Here is a 19599-nt window from a genome sequence, read left to right as displayed (position 1 = left end):
TAAAGACCGACACAAATAAGTTACTCTTGTTCAAGGTGACTGGGGTGTTTCAGGAAGTGGAAAGTAAAGCACCAGACTCGACCAAGGCCTTCTCTCGGCACTTCGTCTCGGTCCCCACCGATAATTCTAGTGTTCGCATCATCAGTGATCTGCTAACCATCCGCACGGCAACAGTGGAGGAAATCTGTGGAGTGTTTGGGGGTCATGCTTCCCCTCCCACGTCTAGCACCGTGCCGCCCCACCTGACCACACGACAGCAGGAGATGCTGACTGCCTTCTCCCAGCAGTCAGGGATGAGCCTTCAGTGGTCCCTGCAGTGTCTAGAGGAGAATCAGTGGGACTTTAACAGGGCTGCACAAATTTTCACCAATTTAAAAACACAAGGCATGATCCCTGACACTGCATTTTCACAGTGATGATGATGAATATGGGCAATACTCACAATGCATTGCTAAATCTAGTGATTGAGCTCGCACCCTTTTTCATGGAAAAGGACCACAATAAACCACAAACCGACAGCTGCCATTGAGTGCAAAATGGAAACAATGATGTATAAGAAGAGAATATAATTTACATTAACAGTAAGCGATTGTGTAGTTATTTTGCTGATCATCTTACTCAAATTTACCTTATGTCGAGATCAGACTACACAATATTTTTGTCTTTCACAATGGTCACCATGTCAGTTTAGGAGATCATAGTGCCATAAATTCTCACTGTGTCTTGGTCAGGAGACTGACAAAGCTACAAGCGTGACCCTGACAATCATTGTTGCGCGAGTTCATAGGTCGCAGGGGGGAGAGGTGAGTTCATAGGTCACAGGGGGGAGAGGTGAGTTCATAGGTCGTCGGGGGGTAGGGTCAGGGAACTGCCAACAAACATGGCTACAGAAGCGCTATGCGTGATGCTGGCTGTCTTGTGTTCTGGAAAGAAAAGAAAGAAAAAGTGATTGTGGACCAGCAAATCGTTTGGACACTCGGAAATGGACCTACAATCTGTTCGGTTTTGTTTTCCATCTCCCCATCTCCCTGTGTTTCCTGGACGGACTCGGTTCCCTTTCCTGATGGAGCCAGGACAGCCCCTGTCCCCGAACTGGCTGGGAGCACAGGGCTAAACATTATTCAGAATCGTCATCATTCAGGAACGTCATCGGACCTTCGCGGGTGCAATAGGACATTTTTCAGACCATTGGGGTTTGGGAATAATGGGGTGTTGAAACAATGGGCAGTCTCCGCAGCAACAGCAGCATCCCTCTTTCTCTTTGTCATTTTAACATAAAGGTATGTGCGCCAGAGAGCACTCTGTCATCCTATTGGTCAACATCAAGGAACGCGTTGTAGGAGTTGTCAGAGTAGGCAGGAAAATACAAATAAATCTGACATGCTAGACCAGGCCTGGCCAACCCGCGGCTCGCGAGCCTCATGCGGCTCTTTGGCTGGTTTCATGCGGCTCTTTCACATGACAAGCGTCAAAAACTCAGAAAAAAAAAAGCGCAGCCATTCATTCCCTATTGTGATTATAAAATCGCTATGATATATCACTCGTTTTCCACCGCGGATCACTTCCTCATTTACTCAAAGCGAACAGCAGCAGGAGTCATGTCCCATTTACGCCTGTTTTATTAGTCCAAATGCCGCGTTTACACCAAAAGCGCCTCCATACAAAGTCAACGCGGCATTAGGACTAATAAAACACCAAATAAGATTCAAAAAAATTTGGAAGTTTATTTTCAACACTATTGACATGGTTAGTAGTCAACATATAAGATGGATCGGCCGGTGAATTGCGTTGTGTATCGAACATCTCCGATGGAGAACTGTGAAGGCTGGAGGGGTGTGTGTGTGTGTGTGTGTGTGTGTGTGTGTGTGTGTGTGTGTGTGTGTGTGTGTGTGTGTGTGTGTGTGTGTGTGTGTGTGTGTGTGTGTGTGTGTGTGTGTGTGTCGCGACTCGCGAGCTGCAGGAGGAGGACCGACTGAAAGCTGCTTTAAGGGAAGGGACCATTGAGTTCTGGAGAAGTGTGCCAATGGAAAAATGCCCCAATGTCAAACGGGCTGCGCTTAAGATACTGTCAATGACACCCATGTGAAAGAATTGCTTCGAGTGGCAACAACGGAATTCAAGCCAGATTTGAAGAGCATTGTTCAAGACAAGGAATGCCAGAAGTCCCACTAAGCAACATGCATAGTAAGAGAAAAACGCTATTGTTAATTATTATATTTTTGTTTGTGGACGCAGTACTTTCAGTACTTACAGTACTTACTTTTTTTTTTTCAAAAATGTGGCCAGGACTCCGGAACACCTAGTCCCAGGTATATGTGGATGGCCAAAGCATCAGATCGTGTATGGTAGGCAAGAGCCAAAACTGATTCTTAAAGGTTAGGGTTTAAGGGACACTATTGAATAAATTGACCCAACATGAAAAAAATACATCCTTATCATTAAACCCGAAGTCCAATTCCTCCCTCTATGAATAAATAAACAGTACTTTTTGAACTGAGAGTTTGTGTGTGTGAGACAGTGCACACAATGTTATATTTTTGTTTGTGGACTTGGTTGAACTGAGAGTTTGTGTGTGTGAGACAGTGCACACAATGTTAATTGTTGAAAGTAACTGGCCTGTGGTCTAAGTACTCCTTCCATCCATCCATCTTCAACCGATTATCCTTAGTCGGGTCGCGGGGGCTAGGAGTCAATTTCTGTCATTATCATGTTGGTGTGTGACATTTACAATAAATCTGGCTGAGCAGAGGTCTGTGTGTGTGTGTGTGTGTGTGTGGAAGGGATGGGGTGATGTTCATGTGTGCCCATGTGTATGATGTGGCTCTTTGCAGTAACACAGTAAAAAAAGTGGCTCTTAGTCTCTGACTGGTTGGCCACCCCTGTGCTAGACCTTTCGGTGGTCACTGATTATGTCACACTACACGGTAAATACACCCGATCGTCATTACCGACATTCATATTCCGGCCGGACACGACAATCGGGTCAAAATCAGGCTGAATTTCTGTAGTCTGAACCCCGCATTAGCAGATGGTATCTGCTTATGCCGTGAGATGGAAAGCTATCAAAAGTATGGCAAGCTATAAGTAAGTCTAAGTGTCTTGTGGTGACATACATTAATCAGTTGGTGGTAATTGGTGGTTTCCACAACATTTTAAAACACCCAATTGTTATTTGTCATAGAGAAAGATTAGGATGTTGAATGCCTGATTCATCTGACCATGGCAAAAAAAGGACCTTTTTCTCAGGCAAACATGATGCTTCCAAGAGAGGATGCGAGTAAGTGAAATGCATCGGAACAGACCAGACCAAATGAATCAAATGCAGATACCTGGTTTAGCATAATGACTAAATTAACACATTGATTTTGTCCCTGCATCTCTATATTTAAATATTTTATTGTTGTGATTTTTTAGAGCTGTTTTACCTGAGATGGGCCTGTGAGGAGTTGTAACACCCGAGAAAGCAGGAAAGAAGTAGGAGAACCTAAAGACCACTTACAAGTTTTGATCTTTGTGAAGAACTATTTTTACCATTTGCTTTTACCTGCTCTTAAGAATCGATTTACAACTGACAGTTGTGAATGAAATTCTCCCAAGAATTATTTAGCGAATGCAAAGTCCCTAAGCCAAGCAATGCCTCCCAAGAATGATTTCATTCTTTCAAAATGATTCATAAAATGAAGTTTGCATCAGTCACATTCAAAATAAATTATGTCAAATTCCTAGATCTTTTTTTGCCTTGCACTTTCATTTTGTCCTCGGTAATTATTTTCAGTTTGTGAGTTGTTTTTAGTCATCAGTCTTTCGATTGCTCACTCTTTTGCCGGAGTGACTCCCGACTCCCGACATTTAAAACATTTGTTCACTAAAAACAAATTGTTTGCAAGTCTTCTATCTATTAGTTGGCCATATTTAAAAGCAGTCATACATGTTACATAACATTTTTAGTGGTTAACAGTATAGTGGGTGTGCTGTGGGATTATTTCATTGAAAAAAGTGTGCCATGGCAGAAAAAAAAATTGTGAAACATGGGACTATATGAGAGCAGGTTGAGGGTTTTGTTTCAGAGATAATGATTAATGATATCTAGATTGTGTCTGATGTATAACCAAGGAATAGTTTTAACACACTACACTTTTGGGTTTTTATGGCAGTTTGCATCCTGCACTGTTTCATTTCCACCCTCCTCCTGCTATTTATCTGTAAACACTGCAACAACTGGCTTGTGAAATATTAAGATTTTTGTACCAAAATTTTCAAAAGAAAGAAAATTCTGACGAGAAATCCAGTCGTTGTGGTAACGACTAGGGGAATTTCCCATATAGACCTATCCCCATTAGCTGTGGCGTCTGGGATGGCAACTATCTTTGTGATGTCACAACTCTCCCCCATATACAGCTGAGCATTTTGAGCTGCTGTCAGTTTGTGCCAAAGAAAGATAACAGGGCAAGAAAGGTGAAAATAAATTAATTTCAATGGTGGATACGGTATAATTTGTGATGCGTGAGGAATGAGGAATTGGAGGAATGAAGAATTTTAAAAAGTTGTTTGGCCGCTGAAAATGGATTCAAACAAAGTGTTTCAAAGACGAAAACCTGAAATTCCTGTAATCGGACACAGAGCAACAAACAAGGACCAGCAAAGGTATAAGGATCACAATAAATGTCTTGAAATCAACAAAATCATCAGCCTTCTTGAAGATCCATTGACAGCTACTTTGAAGGAGAGGCACCTTTTCATACTAAAAAGACTGTTGAAGAGGTGCCAACATGGCTTTCTTTTAAGAGAGGTGACTGGCATTGCCAAAATTCTCAATATCTGTGCTGAAAGGGTGAAGGATGTTCCTGAATATGTCTCTGTGGTGTTCAACGCACTCAAAATCTGCAGGCTTCCGTTCTTGAAAGAAAAAGCATCTGATGAGCTGACCTATGCACAAGGTGTCAAAGAAATACTCAGTCAGATGGGGTGTTTGATGAGGATTTCCAATACTGAACTGAGACACGAAATATGTGATTTGATCAAATCATTCTACAGTTGTGTTGCTCCCGGACCATTGTTAGACGGCCTCCGGCCTACGAGCCCTAGATATAGGCTGCAGCTGCTGGAGCAGAGTGGTCTGGCTGAGACGATGGTCCTCTCCATGGCAGTACTGGAGAATCAGACCGCTGAGAGGCTTCAAGTCCTGCAGACGCTGCAAATCCTATCCAGCTCCTCCAATGTGAACTGTGGTTTAATACTGAACGCTCAGGGAGCAAAGACAATCTGCCTCCATATGAACGAGCCTGATTCCTCTGGACAAGTTCTGTTCCGCTCCTCTGAAATTCTGTGGAACTTGTTGGAAAGAGGCTGCAAAGAGGAGGTTACATCCCAGCTAAGCAGTATGGAGTGTATGGTAGCTTTGAAGGAAGCTTTTTTTCACCAGCTCTTTAATGACCTCCAACTCAGGAATGACATACTTGTGATCATAACTCTTATTGCTGAAAATCCTAAATGCCCACTCATTGAGAGTTTATTGACAAAGCAACTCATCCTTTTTGTCACATTTCCAGAGTTGAAAAGTGACAACCTGTTGATGCAAAACCTCAAGCTCAGCTACAGCAATGAAGACTTTGAAATGAAGAGGCTACTTCTAAATCTGGTAGTTTTCATGTCAAAGGACATATCTGCCCTGCAGCTTTTCAAAGAGGGGCGGGTAATGCTGGCTCTGCTCACATTAGTGAAGCCACCCAACATTTCTCAAGAGGGCCAATCTGGTGCTCGCCACTGGTCCTCCTCCCAGCAGGAGGAGCTCCAGCTGCAAGCTCTTTCCACACTGGCCACTGTAGTTCCTCTTATGCTGGATGACTACATGATGTGTCAGGGAAATACCTGTTTTGTGCAGCTCCTAGAGTGGTGCGCTGAACAAGATGCTTACTTTGGCCATGGTCACGGTTTCCATGGCACTGGGGGGAGGGGCAGTAAGAAGGCTCAGATGCGCTATTGTGTGAGGATGCTGAGATCCCTGGCGTCGCTTGCCAATGAGGCAATCAACCAAGACCTCTCTGATCAGGGAATCATCAGCCAGCTTCTAGAAATCTTGATGCAAATGGAGGAAGGTCTACTTAATGAAGAGGATACTGTCACCTTGGAAATAAAGTCTGACATGCAGTTGATCCTTTCAGCTTTGTGTGAGAAGGATCTGCGCAGAAAGGAACTGTTTGGATCTCAGGGAGTTGAAATGTGTGTGCACTTCCTGACACTGAGCACTGAAAAGTTCTACAGCGGCCTGGGACACAACAAACTTATTCTCTGCACAGTGGACTGTGTCTGGTCATGTATTGTGGGATGCTATACCACAGAAAGCTTATTTTTGCTCAAAGAGGGAGTGTTCCTTTTGCTTGACCTGCTCAGCTCCTGTCCCGAATGCATGCAGAGTGTCGTTCTTGCCACACTTCTAGATCTGTGTGACAACCCCAATACACTGTCCCACATTCTGACCTGGATGGATGACGAGGGCCAGACTGCCCCACACCTCCTGCTTCACCTCTGGAGAACAGAGGAAGTGAAGCTGGGAGTGTACAGGGACATGCATGGAAGGATTGCAGACCCCAAGAAGCCCCTGCTCAGTCGCTACCAGGAGGAAGCCTGTTCCCCTGCCAACAGCCCTAGCGCAGCAGTAATGGATGTGTCTGTGAACCTCCGTGCTAAAATATACTCCCTCTTCTGCAAGCTGGGCTTTCATGACCTTCCTGGATTGTCAACAGGCGATTTTGTCACTCTAAGCATTGTCAAGCGATATCTAGACTTCAAGGTTGGTGAGGTGTGGAACGAGATGATCAAGGAGTTGGCCCTGGACAATCTGAGGCCAGTCAGCCCCGACGCAGAGGCCCTGGAAACCATCTCCAAGGTGACAGAGGTCACAGCCAGGAGGGTCGAGGCAGAACAAACACGCATTCTTCAGCGCCAGGTGAAGGCAGACATTAGTGAAGAGAAGCTCATGTACACAGAGATAAGGTCCCATTCTGAGCAGCAGGAACTTGTGGCCAAGTCATGGGACCACTATGTTTCTCAGACATCGGATTACAAGATTCTAAAGGAAGCCAAGTTGCAGAGAGAAAAATCCATTGAATCGACTAGATCCAAACTTAAGTCTGCCAGTGGTACTCTTCACCGCACTGAGAACTTCTATGGGAAAGTGTTGACTCTGGGGGACACAACCACTTACCAGACTGCTTGGACCCTGGCTAACACCAAGCTGACCCTGGAGAGAGTACCGATCCATGGAGTGTCTCTGGAGGAAGTGCCCCCTTCAACACAGGACCCAGAATACTTTAGCACTGTCTTGGTCAAGTAAACCTTTTTAGTCTATACTTATATTTATTTATGAAATAAACTATCTTCAATAAACAAGTTTACACCAGAAGGCACATACGGTACCTACATATATACTGGATATATATATATCATGCATATATACACACACACAGGGCCAGCACACTTTTACAACAATATATTTCACATCTGACTTGGTGTTAAACTGAACGCATGAAACCCTTCGTCTTGCACCGTCGATGGATATGCCTGTGGCTGAAGGTGCAGTATGAGCTGCGTCCTCAACCTCCTCTCTACCACCACCCTCAGGCTGTAGTAATACTGTATAGAAATGAAAGCATTATAAACAAAGTAAAGTGACTTTTGAAGTTTATTTTTGAAGTAGAACACATAACAACACACAATTGGAACAGCCTGCTGCCTAGGGGTACAATATTACAGTTCAAGATATGTTATATATGTAGTTCATATGCATTTTGGAAATCGTAATCAGTTTCATAGACTTGTTGGTAGAATTAAAATTGTTTGCATAAAGGCAGTAATATATTGGTAAAAATTAATGTTTCTTTTTTGATCAATTTACTTTTATGTGGAAAGAACTTTGCCATGACTACTATCCTATCGTATAAATGTGTCTCTTGAACTGTGGTACTGAGGTAGAATCAACTTTTCACAGTAATAAAGTGCCAGTGTGCAAGTGCAATGCAGTTGCTGCTTGAGTAGGCTGACTGCCCTCCCTCATAAAGTCTTTGGCAAAACAATTACTATTCCACTCTATCACTGGATAGCCTAGCTTCTGCTGAATGTTAGGATATCAAACACTTGATTATAATGTAAAATATGACTACACTATGAGCCAAGATTGTAAAGCAGGCAAAAACGGGCCTTCCAGACAGAGGTCAGGTAGGCTGTTTTGTGAAATGTGTGAACACTTGTCGAACACTTCTAGGATCGCTTGTAAAAAATGTGATTGTTATTGTGAAACAAAGCCCTGATCAATCCAAGGCAATTTGTCTTGCAGAAATGTTCTGTACACAACAATGAGTACTTTAGGCTCCATTGGCTCAGTCATCCTATACATTTTGCAAAGTGTAACTGTAGGATATCTTTTTTATATTTTTTGGCTCTAAATAGGCCCGGTTTTCAGTCCCGAGATGTAAGAATATGCCCTTACATGTGTTATTACATATCAGTTTATGCACATACCTATCATGTGCAAGCATTGAAATAAGATATGGACATCCTTGTGTGAAGTCTGACACACTACCCGCACACACACACAAACGGGAAAAGTCAAATATAAGAAAGTTAAAAAAATATCAAGCTGCTATAGTGCCACACTCTTTAAAGCAGAAGTTTATTGAACAGAGATTGTGCAACAGACATTGAGGTACATGATGTGATTTATAGTGGAGGGTTGGGGGACTTGAAGAAAAACCTGTGCCATTGAAATGTCCAGATACCAGGCTAAACATAGTTGGTCTTTTGATAGGTTTATTCTGACCCATTGCGAGTATTTGGTGACTGTTAAAAAAAAAGCCACCGACACTCATTCCAGGCTGAAACTATCACATACGGAGCCCAGGACTCGCCAGCATTCAGCGTGATTTTGATGTATCAAGCAAGTAACTTTGGCCGTCACGGGAACTCCGAGAGTCCCTCCCTCACACTGTACAAGTCCGATGTAGCACCAACATGAGCACGCTTCTCCAGTGTGAACAACACCCGCTGAGAGTGTTTCCGTGTCATTACGCCCCCACCACCTCTCCACCCCCCTCTCCAAACACAGGGCGAGTCCAGGTGGGAGCCTCCGAGTATTTGCCGTTCCTCAGATCATTTGTCGACCGGAACAGACCACAGAGTCGTCCGCAACAAAGCAGATTTGTTTGTCGCTGTGTTTTTACTTTCCTCTCCACTGTACCATTCTCCGGTCCGATCCAGGCTCCCTAAACTGCAGAGGTATAGGTGAAGGATTTGTTTTGTTTATTGTCCAGTAAACCTGAGGTATAGGAAATACCACTGATGCAGAATGTGACTGAGAAAGGAGAGCAAAATAGATTAAAAAAGAAAAAAAAGAAGGGGGGGGGGCATGCTATCTAAGCAAACCATCAAACTGTACAAAGAACATTTCCAGTCGAATACTCATTTCATGTTCTTCTATGACCATCTACTTCGTTTTTCTGAATGTATCTCTTAAGCAGTAAAATAATTATATTATAGTACAAATGTTTATAAAATAGCAGCACACTCAAGTGACATCACAACTAGGTAATGTTATTTTTCTGTATATAAGAAATGAAACAAAAATCATAGCTTTTAGCAGCGCAACATAGACAACATTAACTCAATAAAAATATTGACACTTTTTTTTTTTCTCGATGTCTTCACACCCTCTCCTCGGTCTCCTCTCACTTTGGAATACAGTATCTCTAAAACCTCAGAACACCTCTGGCATGTCGTGGATCTGGTCACCCCCGTAAAACAACACAAATCCAAAGGTGGTCTCAATACACAACACAGGCAACAGAAAATGGCAGGAAAGTACAATTTTCAACTTTTTTACGTTCGGGAGAGAGAGCTCACATGGCGAACAGAGGCACAATAAAGGGGTTACATTGGTCGTTCGAATGTTTTGGTGTGAGCCACTACAATGCCGTGTTTTTTTTTTTGTTTTCTTCTTTTAGCGCGAAAGCTCCTCTGAGATTCGTTCCTGGACACCATTTCACTCAGCGTTACATTAGAATCCTTGAAATTGCTTCTTCAGTCTTCATTTGTGCCCTTGGCAAAGCCATCGTGGCCTCGTGAAAAACGCCAAAGTTCAAAAAAATTAAAGTTACCTTTAAAGCCAACTGTGCTGTGTAAAGACAACGTATCTGTCACTTGTTTTGTGCTCATATCTGCAGCAACCTCTTTGGGGATAGAGGCATTGACAGATGCTTAATGTATACTACAGAAGGCTACAACAACATTGAAATATAAGGCAGCGACATTTCTCTGGCCAATCACTTAATTACTTCAAAACAACCGCAAAGATAGATTTGAACTAAGGCACGTGATGATCCCCCCGCCCCCCCCGGGTGTTTAAATGAAAAGATAATTCCCCCTTGGAACGTGCAAAAAAAAGATGACTACCTTTTGTTTTTTTTTATATTATTCATTGCCTTTGATTTTTTTTTTTTTTCTGTTGCCGTGGTGCAGATGAAAAATGGAAAGAAAAATTCAAGTAACACAAATATTTCTTAACTTGTCAACCAAAAGAAAATAAAACAAGACAAAAATCCATCCATCTGTGAACATGGTACTATAAGTAGGAATCGTCCAATTTGCATTGGCAGTATGTATTCGTTCACATGAAACAAAATGGCCGGACTCCCCCCTCCAATTTGCCCTAACTGATCAGGAATGTTTATCAATGGGAATGTCCCCTCGTCATAAGTCGTGATAAATCTTTAGTTCGATTCTGCTTGACGTGGTAACATCTGATGATTGGGAAACCAGCCCTAAGAAGCAAACCAAAGAAAAGGCCAACAAGGAAATATTAAACATTCATCCACCTCCAATTGCCCACCACCATGTTTCCATTTCATTTGTCTCTTGAGGAGCATGTTTTCAAAGTGCTTTGCCATTGAAATCATTTAGGGGAGCTCAGACAACCCCATGTTTGACTCTGCATTGATAGCATAGTATCTTCCTGTACTACTCTACTCCCCCCCCCCCCACGGACGACAACGACAACAAGAAAGTCCATCTTCAAATGACGATCTGGCAGCGTCTTAGTTCCTTGTTTGTGTTCCGTTTAGAAACCCAGAACTCATTCCGCTTGGACTTTGCCGCGTCACAGTCGACATCCAATAAGAGAAATTACCGTTGATTCCATCCAGCCAAACATGCCGATATCCAAGTTTCAATATGTGGCCAAAGAGCAAATTATTATTATTTTTTTTCATTTTTGTTCAACAATCCAGCCACTGGCCATATACCATCCCATCATCCTACACGGCAGTGTGCCCCTGAACGGCTCAACCTCTTCGACCTGCCATCTGGTGCTGCACGCCCATGTCCCATGGTCCCAGCCACACCCCTTTCCTTCGCTCTTAGTCCCGGTTTTGTTTGCACACCACACCCTGTTACCTCACCGGTCACACGGAGGGGTCCAACCTCCTCCACTCTTTGAAGAAAAAGGTATCGCAGTATTTCCTGTCTCGGCCTTCCCTCTTTGTTTTCAGATGCAGCGTTAAACTGTGCGTGGTGTGGAAGGGTTAGCTCTCCTCGACCTACGACCTATTCCCTTCCACTTCTGTCCTGCCTTAAAGCAGCTTTAAAGCCCATTCAAAGCCCCATAGAGTGACAATATCTATAAATTTGGCAATGTTTAATTGGAAGGCCGGCAGTGATAAAATAGAAAGCCCCTTCTAACCCATTCGACAAAAATGGTTTGAAAAATGCTCCTGGAAAAATAACGGGATCCACGCTCTTTCTCATTCTCCTTTTTTCTATCTCATAAGCTCCATAGACATTACTCTCAGCCACTCGTTCATCACGGTACGCTGTCGACTTGTGAGGGCAGTGATATAGTGTGGATGCCCTGTTAAAAACGACGGACAAAGTATCTGGAGCCTCAGCTCCTTCTGTACTGTTAAGATAGAATTGTACGTCTACGACTGGACTTAGACGCTTGCTCAAGTGCTTTATGCCTTGGAACGCACACTGCTGATATGGACGCAGGATCACATATGGCAGTCAAACCACACATAGCCACCATGCATGTGAATACACACACACACACACACACACACACACACACACACAGTTGCGCAGAGTACCCACGCAAACTCCCACAATCGCAACAAGCAGCCTGACAAAGGAAGCTTATTGATCTCTATCTGAATTCAAAAAATGTTTTTCCTAATAATAATAATAGTTATTATTATTATTATCATCCCATTGAATCTCTAGATGTGGGACTGTCTATCTCTTAAGGTTTTCGATGCTCCATCACATGGCGAGGCAAAGCCATTTTTGAGAGCCTAAACATGAGTCTTGTCCACCCGACATGGTATAGTGATAATACTCATTAAAACAGAGAAAATGAAAACTTTTTGCTCTGTTTGTGATCCCATATATGTCATTTTTTTGAATGTTTCCCCGTCTCTATTTGTAAAAGTCAAGCTATGTTTTAAAGATATAACTTAATGATCACACAATCATAACAGAATGCAACATATGATTGGATTCCCTTCTGTATATCCAAGGCATCACAGAGCTTCTCATCGTGTTGAATTCATAGCTTTGAGAATAGAATATTTTTTTTTTGTATTTCTAAAAACAGCTTTGATTTCAATGTACACGGGCAAACGTTTTCGTATTGGAAAAATAGGAACCTACAAAAAAAAAAAAACTAGCAAGCGTATTCGTCTCTCTTTCAAGGCTTGTTTGTTTTTTTTCAATGGTTTTTTTGTTGTTGTTGTTTTGTCATTTTTTTTTTTTCTTCTTTCCAAAAAAAATAAAAAATAAAAAATAAAAACCCCAAAGATCTTTTGATGATTTTTCTTTCTTTCTTTCTTTTCTTTTCTTTTTTTTCCTTTTTCTTGAGGATCCGGGCGCCGATCATCCGTGGTGCCCCCTGGCGGTTCATAAGTTGACATCGCGGACGTCCGTCGGGGTGGACGACTGGTCCAACTCGTCCACGCCCTTGTTGCTGGGCCCCCCTCTCTGCGTCTGCTGCTGCCGCTGCTGCTGCTGCTGGCGTCCCTCGCGCAGGCTGCTCATCAGCTTGCGCTCGATCTGCTCCTGGCACGCCTTCAGAACGTCCTGCAAGGGCAACAAGGAAAGGAAGGTGCAGGCTCGGTCAAGTGAGTCAAACATTACTTGCGCGGGCAAACTGGGCCGCGTGGACATCAGCTGAGTCTCATAGGCCTTCGACAGGTGGGGTCGGAATGAAACAACGAGCCGGGAACTGACTTTCCCTGTCATCATTACAAGCGACATACAAGACAACGGCGATATATCTCAAAGTGAAGCCGGTGAGCGGCAAACACAGGCCCCTTGTGTGGCTCCATGGGGGCCCCTTGGGGGAGGAGGAGGAAGAGGGGGGGGGGGGGGTTTAAGTGACGATTACCCTCCACCCCACGGCTCCAGGATCCAGCCAAGGCTGAGCACAGACGAGGACCAGGCCCAAGCATGACATCAGCCCACCGGAGCCGTGCACGCAACACCAACCCCTACAATGTATGTGGCCGTGTGCCCACACACACAAAACACAACAACACACATCGTATGTGGGCATTCTTGTATGCATGCATGCACACATTCCTCACACATGCATGTGCACACAAAAAGGCCGTCCTTCATCCCACCATCCACCCGTTCCAACAACGCCGGTTGTCTTGACAAAAAAAACACACCCCCACACGCACACACACACACACACACACTCACACAGACACACACACACACACAGGTAGTACTAAAGCTATGTTAATTACATCCACCTCCTGTGGGAACACAACGGTGGTGCTTTTTTAACGAGAGCCAGTCTGTGTGTGCCTGCCTTCCTGCCTGCCTGTAGGGGATTCATCTGAGACCCGGCCGGCTCGCCTTTCACCATCAAAGGCCGCCGCCGCGACCTGAGAATTCTCATGGGAGGGAAGCCTCTCAATGGTGCTGAGCCCTCATATCCTCTCCTGATGGAGGGTTGACAGAGGGGACAGCCCAGCGAAACAAGAAGGGGGTGGGGGAGAGAGAGAGAGAACTGACTGAGAAGGAAGTGGGGAGTTCCTGAAGAAGGGATAGGGGGGCGGGGGGTGATAGGGGAGGTGGGGTGGTCGGGACAAGGGGTAGATTGAGCTCAGAGGAGAGCGAGAACAACCCACAGACCAACACACACAAAGATATGGATATCCGCTCAAGAAAGCACGGCGTAAGCTATGGTTCTAATTTAACACTCCCCTCTGGTGGTTGTACATGGTATTACAAGTCATATTGCTCTTTCTCCTTCTTTCTAACAAACACACACACACACATACTCACACACAATCCCTGGGACCGAAGCACCAGGTGTCTGTGGGAAATGTGATTGAGCTTGTCCCACGGTGAGAGGGTTGGGTGAATGTATACTTCTTATGGAGAGGGGGAAACATTCTTCAGACATTTACAGCTAATTTAAACCCGATGGGCCACAGTTTGAGCCTGTGCTCCGGCTTCTGGCGCTGCCGGGGCCTTGATAAAAAGGCGAACAGAGACCTCAATCATGTGGGAATTGGCTCCCCAGGAGCTACACAAGGCTAAGTAGCAAAAGGTCGCGGTGTCAAAGGTCAGGCAACTCATCACATTACGGGGCAAAACATGTTCACAACGTCCTCAAAGTGAAAATATACAAATTGTGGCGTTTTTCTCAAAGGAGCAGAAATGGGCAAAAAACGGGAGGGACGGACGAGCACAGACACGTTTAAAGAAAGCTCACAAAGTATTTATACGTAGGCCTAGTTTTTTTCAGATGGCGAACTGCCCTGGTAAAACCAACTGTCAATTTGTTTAAGTTCTTTGACCTCGGCTATTACACAACTCCTTACTTTTATGTATATAAAAAGAGGTGAAAATCCCCTTGCATCACAGAAGCAGTAAAATGTTTATAGTGTGTGCCTAGATGGTTTGCTGCTGATATCAATTATGAAGGAATGGAGTTCTGAGAAAAGAGTAAAAGTGGACCTGTGTACATTGGTTGTTTGCAGTCCAAATGTCAGCAGATTTGAACAATACATTCTTCTTTAAGCAATTCCCGCCTTGGCTTCCCTTTCTTGTTGGTTTTTTTTGTTTTTACTACCCCCCACTTTAGCTAATAAACGGTTTAAAGGAAAGAGGTCCCGGAGCGGTTTGTGTTGGTAAACACTTTGGAGGAGGGACGGGCCCCTCCGGCCCCGCTGCCACGGGGACAGCGTTTCCCTCGGCAACGGGTCTGACGTGAAGGAAACCCGACCGGCGTCTGTCGCTTTAATCTCCCCCAGCGGTTGGCCACTAACGTGTGCGCACGCATGCAGGCGCACACCGCCCACACACGTGCACACACACACACACACGTGCGCACACACACACACACACGCACACACACACACACACACACACACACACACATACATACACGCTCTCAGGCACACAGCTTCTTCCCACCAACATGTGCGCCATTAGTCATAAAATCTCAATTCCTGTGAGAAAATTAAGTAAAGCACATAACATGTAAAGGAACTGGTTGTGTCTTACCACAAGTATTTACTTCTTAAAAGACCCCCACCCCCCACCCTCACTGCTCTTTATAGCGGTGGTTCGGATCCCATGCCAAGCCCCAAGGGCTTTATTCTAAAAAAAAAAAAAAAATACTTTAATGGCTTCAATGTGTGACTACTGGAAACACTCGTATTGCATTCAGTAAAGCTCAGGGTACTTGGATACTATTGGTGTTGTGTGTGTGTGTGTGTGTGTGTGTGTGTGTGCTAGGGGGGGGGTAATAAGACCGAACAAGCTGAGAAGGCTGGAGCATCTTGTTGTGTAGGCCCAATCCCGACAACACATCCGTCGCCTCCGCCCCTGCTCGGGTCTTTCAGCGGCCTCCTGCCTCGCTCGAACCATCCATCACAAAACGACAACAAAGCGGCCCTCTCTGGTAAATCAAGCCGAGCGCACTGTCCGCGGGCGGCCGCTGTGACATCGCAGCCGGCAGCGAGGCGACGGGAAGTCACGCAGACGGACAAAAACCCAAAAGGAAGAAATGTGTGAAGCCGTGGAATGCAGCTTTAACTGCTGACTGTATCACACGACACAGCGCTGTCGCTCTGCCAGGGCTTGGTGGCGAGAGAGAGAGAGAGACACACACACACACACACACACACACACACACACACACACACAGACACACACACACACACACACACACACACAGTCCACCCTCGATTCCCCTTGGAGCCACCCTTTGTCCAGCCTGTCTGGCTGAATTGCTATCAGCGCGGGAGGATGGACGCAGTGTCGCTCAACCGGGTGAGATGAGGTGATGACTCCTTGTCCTTGTCCTTCTCGAAGGACACACTTCCGGTGTCTTTCGAGAAGGACACCGGACGTGAGCGGTGGCCACATGACCCAAATATGCAACAGTGACAATCACATTTGACCTTTCTCTTTCTTGTATCTGCATTCAGCCACAGTGCAAGTAGCGGGTGTGACGCCGGGCGTATCACTGCTGAGTGCGCCACTCCCAATAAAAGCAGGATTGTCAGACACACACACACACACACACACACACACAAATGCTCAAACACATCATTGTAGGACACCAACACCCCTTTGGCTACTTGGCATTAAAAAAAACAAAGAAACAAAAAAACAAAAAAAAAAACAAAAAAAAAACAATTCAAAAGCTTCTTAATGTTGGTGTTGCCTCGATGGAAGGAGGATACCCGCTGGAATGAAATGAGTCACAAACTGTGAAACCGGGGAATGTGTTTTTCCGGCGTGGCAGTGTGTGACCATTTAACAGAAAAAAAAAAAAAAAAAAGAAAAAGATGAATGAGGGAGTGAGTGAGGGTGGACGAGTGCTCACAAAAGCGGATGAAATAAAATGAAATTATATGAAATGGGAAGTTGTGGCTTTAAGTTTTTGCTTCTTTCAACCCTCCCTTCCTGTTTCAGTCAGCTTTTCTTCCAAAATAAAGGGAAGCCCTGGACATATCAAACCCTGCTCCTCGTTTGGATGGTTCCTATCGGAGCAAAGGTCTACGCTCACAAAAAGGTTTCATGAGTCCGCAAAGCATTTGCTTAATGCATCTGATGACACTGCCGACGGGGTCCTGAGAGGTTTGCAAGAATACCTGTAGACCTCTCGCCAAACTCAGACTTTCGTCTTGGCTTCTCTCCCAACAAGGGACCCTGTGCTGGTCTGCATTAGGGGTGGGAATAGCAGGGTAACTCACGCCACGACACTATCATGATATGTTGCCCGCGATAACGATCGCATCACAATACACAGATTCTGCGACGCTCGATACACTGCAAGAGCATTCACCTACGACACATCACGATATCCGTATAACGGAAATGAAAAAAATACCCCTAAAACAGCAAAAAGCAGGAATTATGTATGTATTCACTACATTGTGGTGTTTCACAGAATTAGACAGCTGAGACGAAACAATGTACGACAAAAAGATGTCCAATGTTTAAATAATAACTTAAAATATATGAAATATTCATTCAATACTCAATTGTTAAATTCAACTTTGACTGATTTTAACTCCAATAACAGTAACGCCGTGTTCCATTTCTCACGTTTATAACAAACCAAATCGGTTCCGAATCAAGCGAGTTACAGACGATTTTGTCGTTAAGTCTGCATCTCTCAATACACCTTGTATTTGTTTACGAGCGGCTCTTGACCTCGCACCAACGTGGCTGCGGCAGCGGCCAGCTCATTCCCGACATGCCGTAAAGCAACAGCAACATGGCGCTACGTATCGTAAACCGATCATTGCTTCAGAGTAAAACACAGCGCGCGTCATGTCTTGTCCATCTTCTTTTCACTGCAACTCTGCATCCAGACAGCAGTAAAACTCGATTTCACTACAATGGTTAAATGTAGTTAATCCACCATCTGTACGGCTCATCGTTCCATTACACCACTTGTTTAGAGCGCCAAAAACACCGATATTAGGCGCCAGCGTATCGATGACGTATCGCAAGAGGAGCGATCACGATACTATGTTCCAGTGCGGATTTTTTGTGCCACCCCTCGTCTGGATGCCTGTGAGGATGTCCACAAGCGTTTCTTCAGTCCTGTCATCGGTGCCTTAGCCCATTTCCACTGGAAGACCACAGCTCTGGATACCACAAATGCCAGTGGGTGTGCCAAGGGGGTGGCACTGGCCATGTTGCATGATGCTCTTGGCAGGAGGTTGACAAACGCTGCTTGGACTTTCATAATGTGCCGGGCTGCCTGGTGCGCCGGCCGGACGCTCAGCCACAAGAAGCCACATTGCCAAAGCCAAATATGTGTTTTGTACATTTTCACACTTGGTTTCATACCGCAGCACTGATGACTGCAGCCAAACAGATAATTGAAACGAAGGCGGCCATTGCGCTATGAGTCGGCGTACGAGGTGTTTAGGCTTTTGGAAAGAGAAGGTGGGGCAAGTGCTAAAATGAATGAGCTAAGTTCTCTTTCAGTCGTGCACAAACGAGAAAGTCATAACTATAACGGCTACCTTTGTCAGGGCCTGAGAGAAAATTGAAATGGATCTCAGCTCTTTTCGGAGTTTGGCATCACAAGCGGCGCACTCATCAGTCTGAGTTCAGAGGTGAAGAAGCTTTCCAGATAAAAAAAAAAAAAAAAAAGAAAATCCTGCACATGATTATTTTTGGCTGCCTTCTGAGACCTTCATAGTGAAGCTCCCTCATATATGTCGAATCAGGAGGGGTTTCCTCTGCTTTGCCTTCTGTGTTTTCTGAGCGCTATGGCTTGACTTGAGTCCAGGAATGTAAGGAGTTGATCATGGTGAGATGATCCCCCCCCTCGACCACCAACCCCACCACCACCCCCAACCCCAAGTCTCAGACCTTTGCTGCCCAGACACACTGCGGCCCTGTGCCTGCTGAGGCCAGCTATTTGTTTTTCCTCCACTGCTGAGCGAGACTTGACTTTGCACTGGAGGGAACCGTGCTTTCCAGCAGTGATGCATTGTGGGCCATGGGAGGTGGGGTGACCGTTTGCAAGGGATTCGTGAAAACACTGTCATCGTCCTTCGGACACATTAACAGATTTTTTTTCCCCAAGTCCTTTTGGGACGTCCGTCGCAAATGATGACAAGGCAGAACTGCGCCATGACAGAGCAAGCTTCAGCGCCATGCCGCTGCCCGTGCTGCGGGCACACTTAAACTCACCAGGACGAACTCATCAGACCATCCGACAACCTCTGCGTTCATCCACCTCTGTCTCCCTTTCATCATTCCACACCCTCCATAGCTTTGCCCACCTAGCCACCGCTGCAGCAGGCTTGCGAACTGGATGCCACTCTGCTCTTCCTGATGAAAGCCAGGCATCTCGGAGGCAGCGGAGGCCCGGCCTGTGTTTGTACTGCACGCCACAGTGCCATGATATTCACTGTACCCAGAGAGCCGCACAGTCCGTCTGGCAAGCATTCTTGTAAACGAATGGCCCTGCTACACACACTCGGCCTCTCTAAATTAAGAGGCTTCTTTACATAAAGGGGCCCAGAGGAGCTCAAAGAGACTCTCGGGACAGAAACAAAA

At 45.1% G+C, this 19599-nt stretch overlaps 2 protein-coding genes across 2 annotated transcripts in view; one reads left to right on the top strand and one right to left on the bottom strand.

Moving 5' to 3' along the window:
• Window positions 1-4561: 4561 nt before the first annotated feature.
• LOC307231916 (cilia- and flagella-associated protein 69-like) lies at window positions 4562-7333 on the top strand (the record flags this gene model as incomplete). The annotated part of the gene is made up of 1 exon (XM_080002791.1): window positions 4562-7333. One exon carries the CDS (start codon window positions 4562-4564, stop codon window positions 7331-7333), a length of 2772 nt encoding a protein of 923 aa, XP_079858917.1.
• Window positions 7334-8639: 1306 nt separating this feature from the next.
• The window catches only part of ccnd2a (cyclin D2, a), a 161239-nt gene continuing 150279 nt past the window's right edge, over window positions 8640-19599 (bottom strand). Inside the window, exon 7 of the mRNA XM_080002763.1 lies at window positions 8640-13122. Coding sequence (XP_079858889.1) covers window positions 12943-13122 — 180 coding nt within the window. The 3' untranslated portion in view covers window positions 8640-12942. The remainder of the gene's footprint in view (window positions 13123-19599) is intronic.

This window comes from Zeus faber (genome assembly GCF_960531495.2).
Source record: "Zeus faber genome assembly, chromosome: 6".
NCBI lineage: Eukaryota > Metazoa > Chordata > Actinopteri > Zeiformes > Zeidae > Zeus > Zeus faber.
Note: the sequence above shows the minus strand (reverse complement) of the source record. Positions and strands in the feature narration are given on the sequence as shown.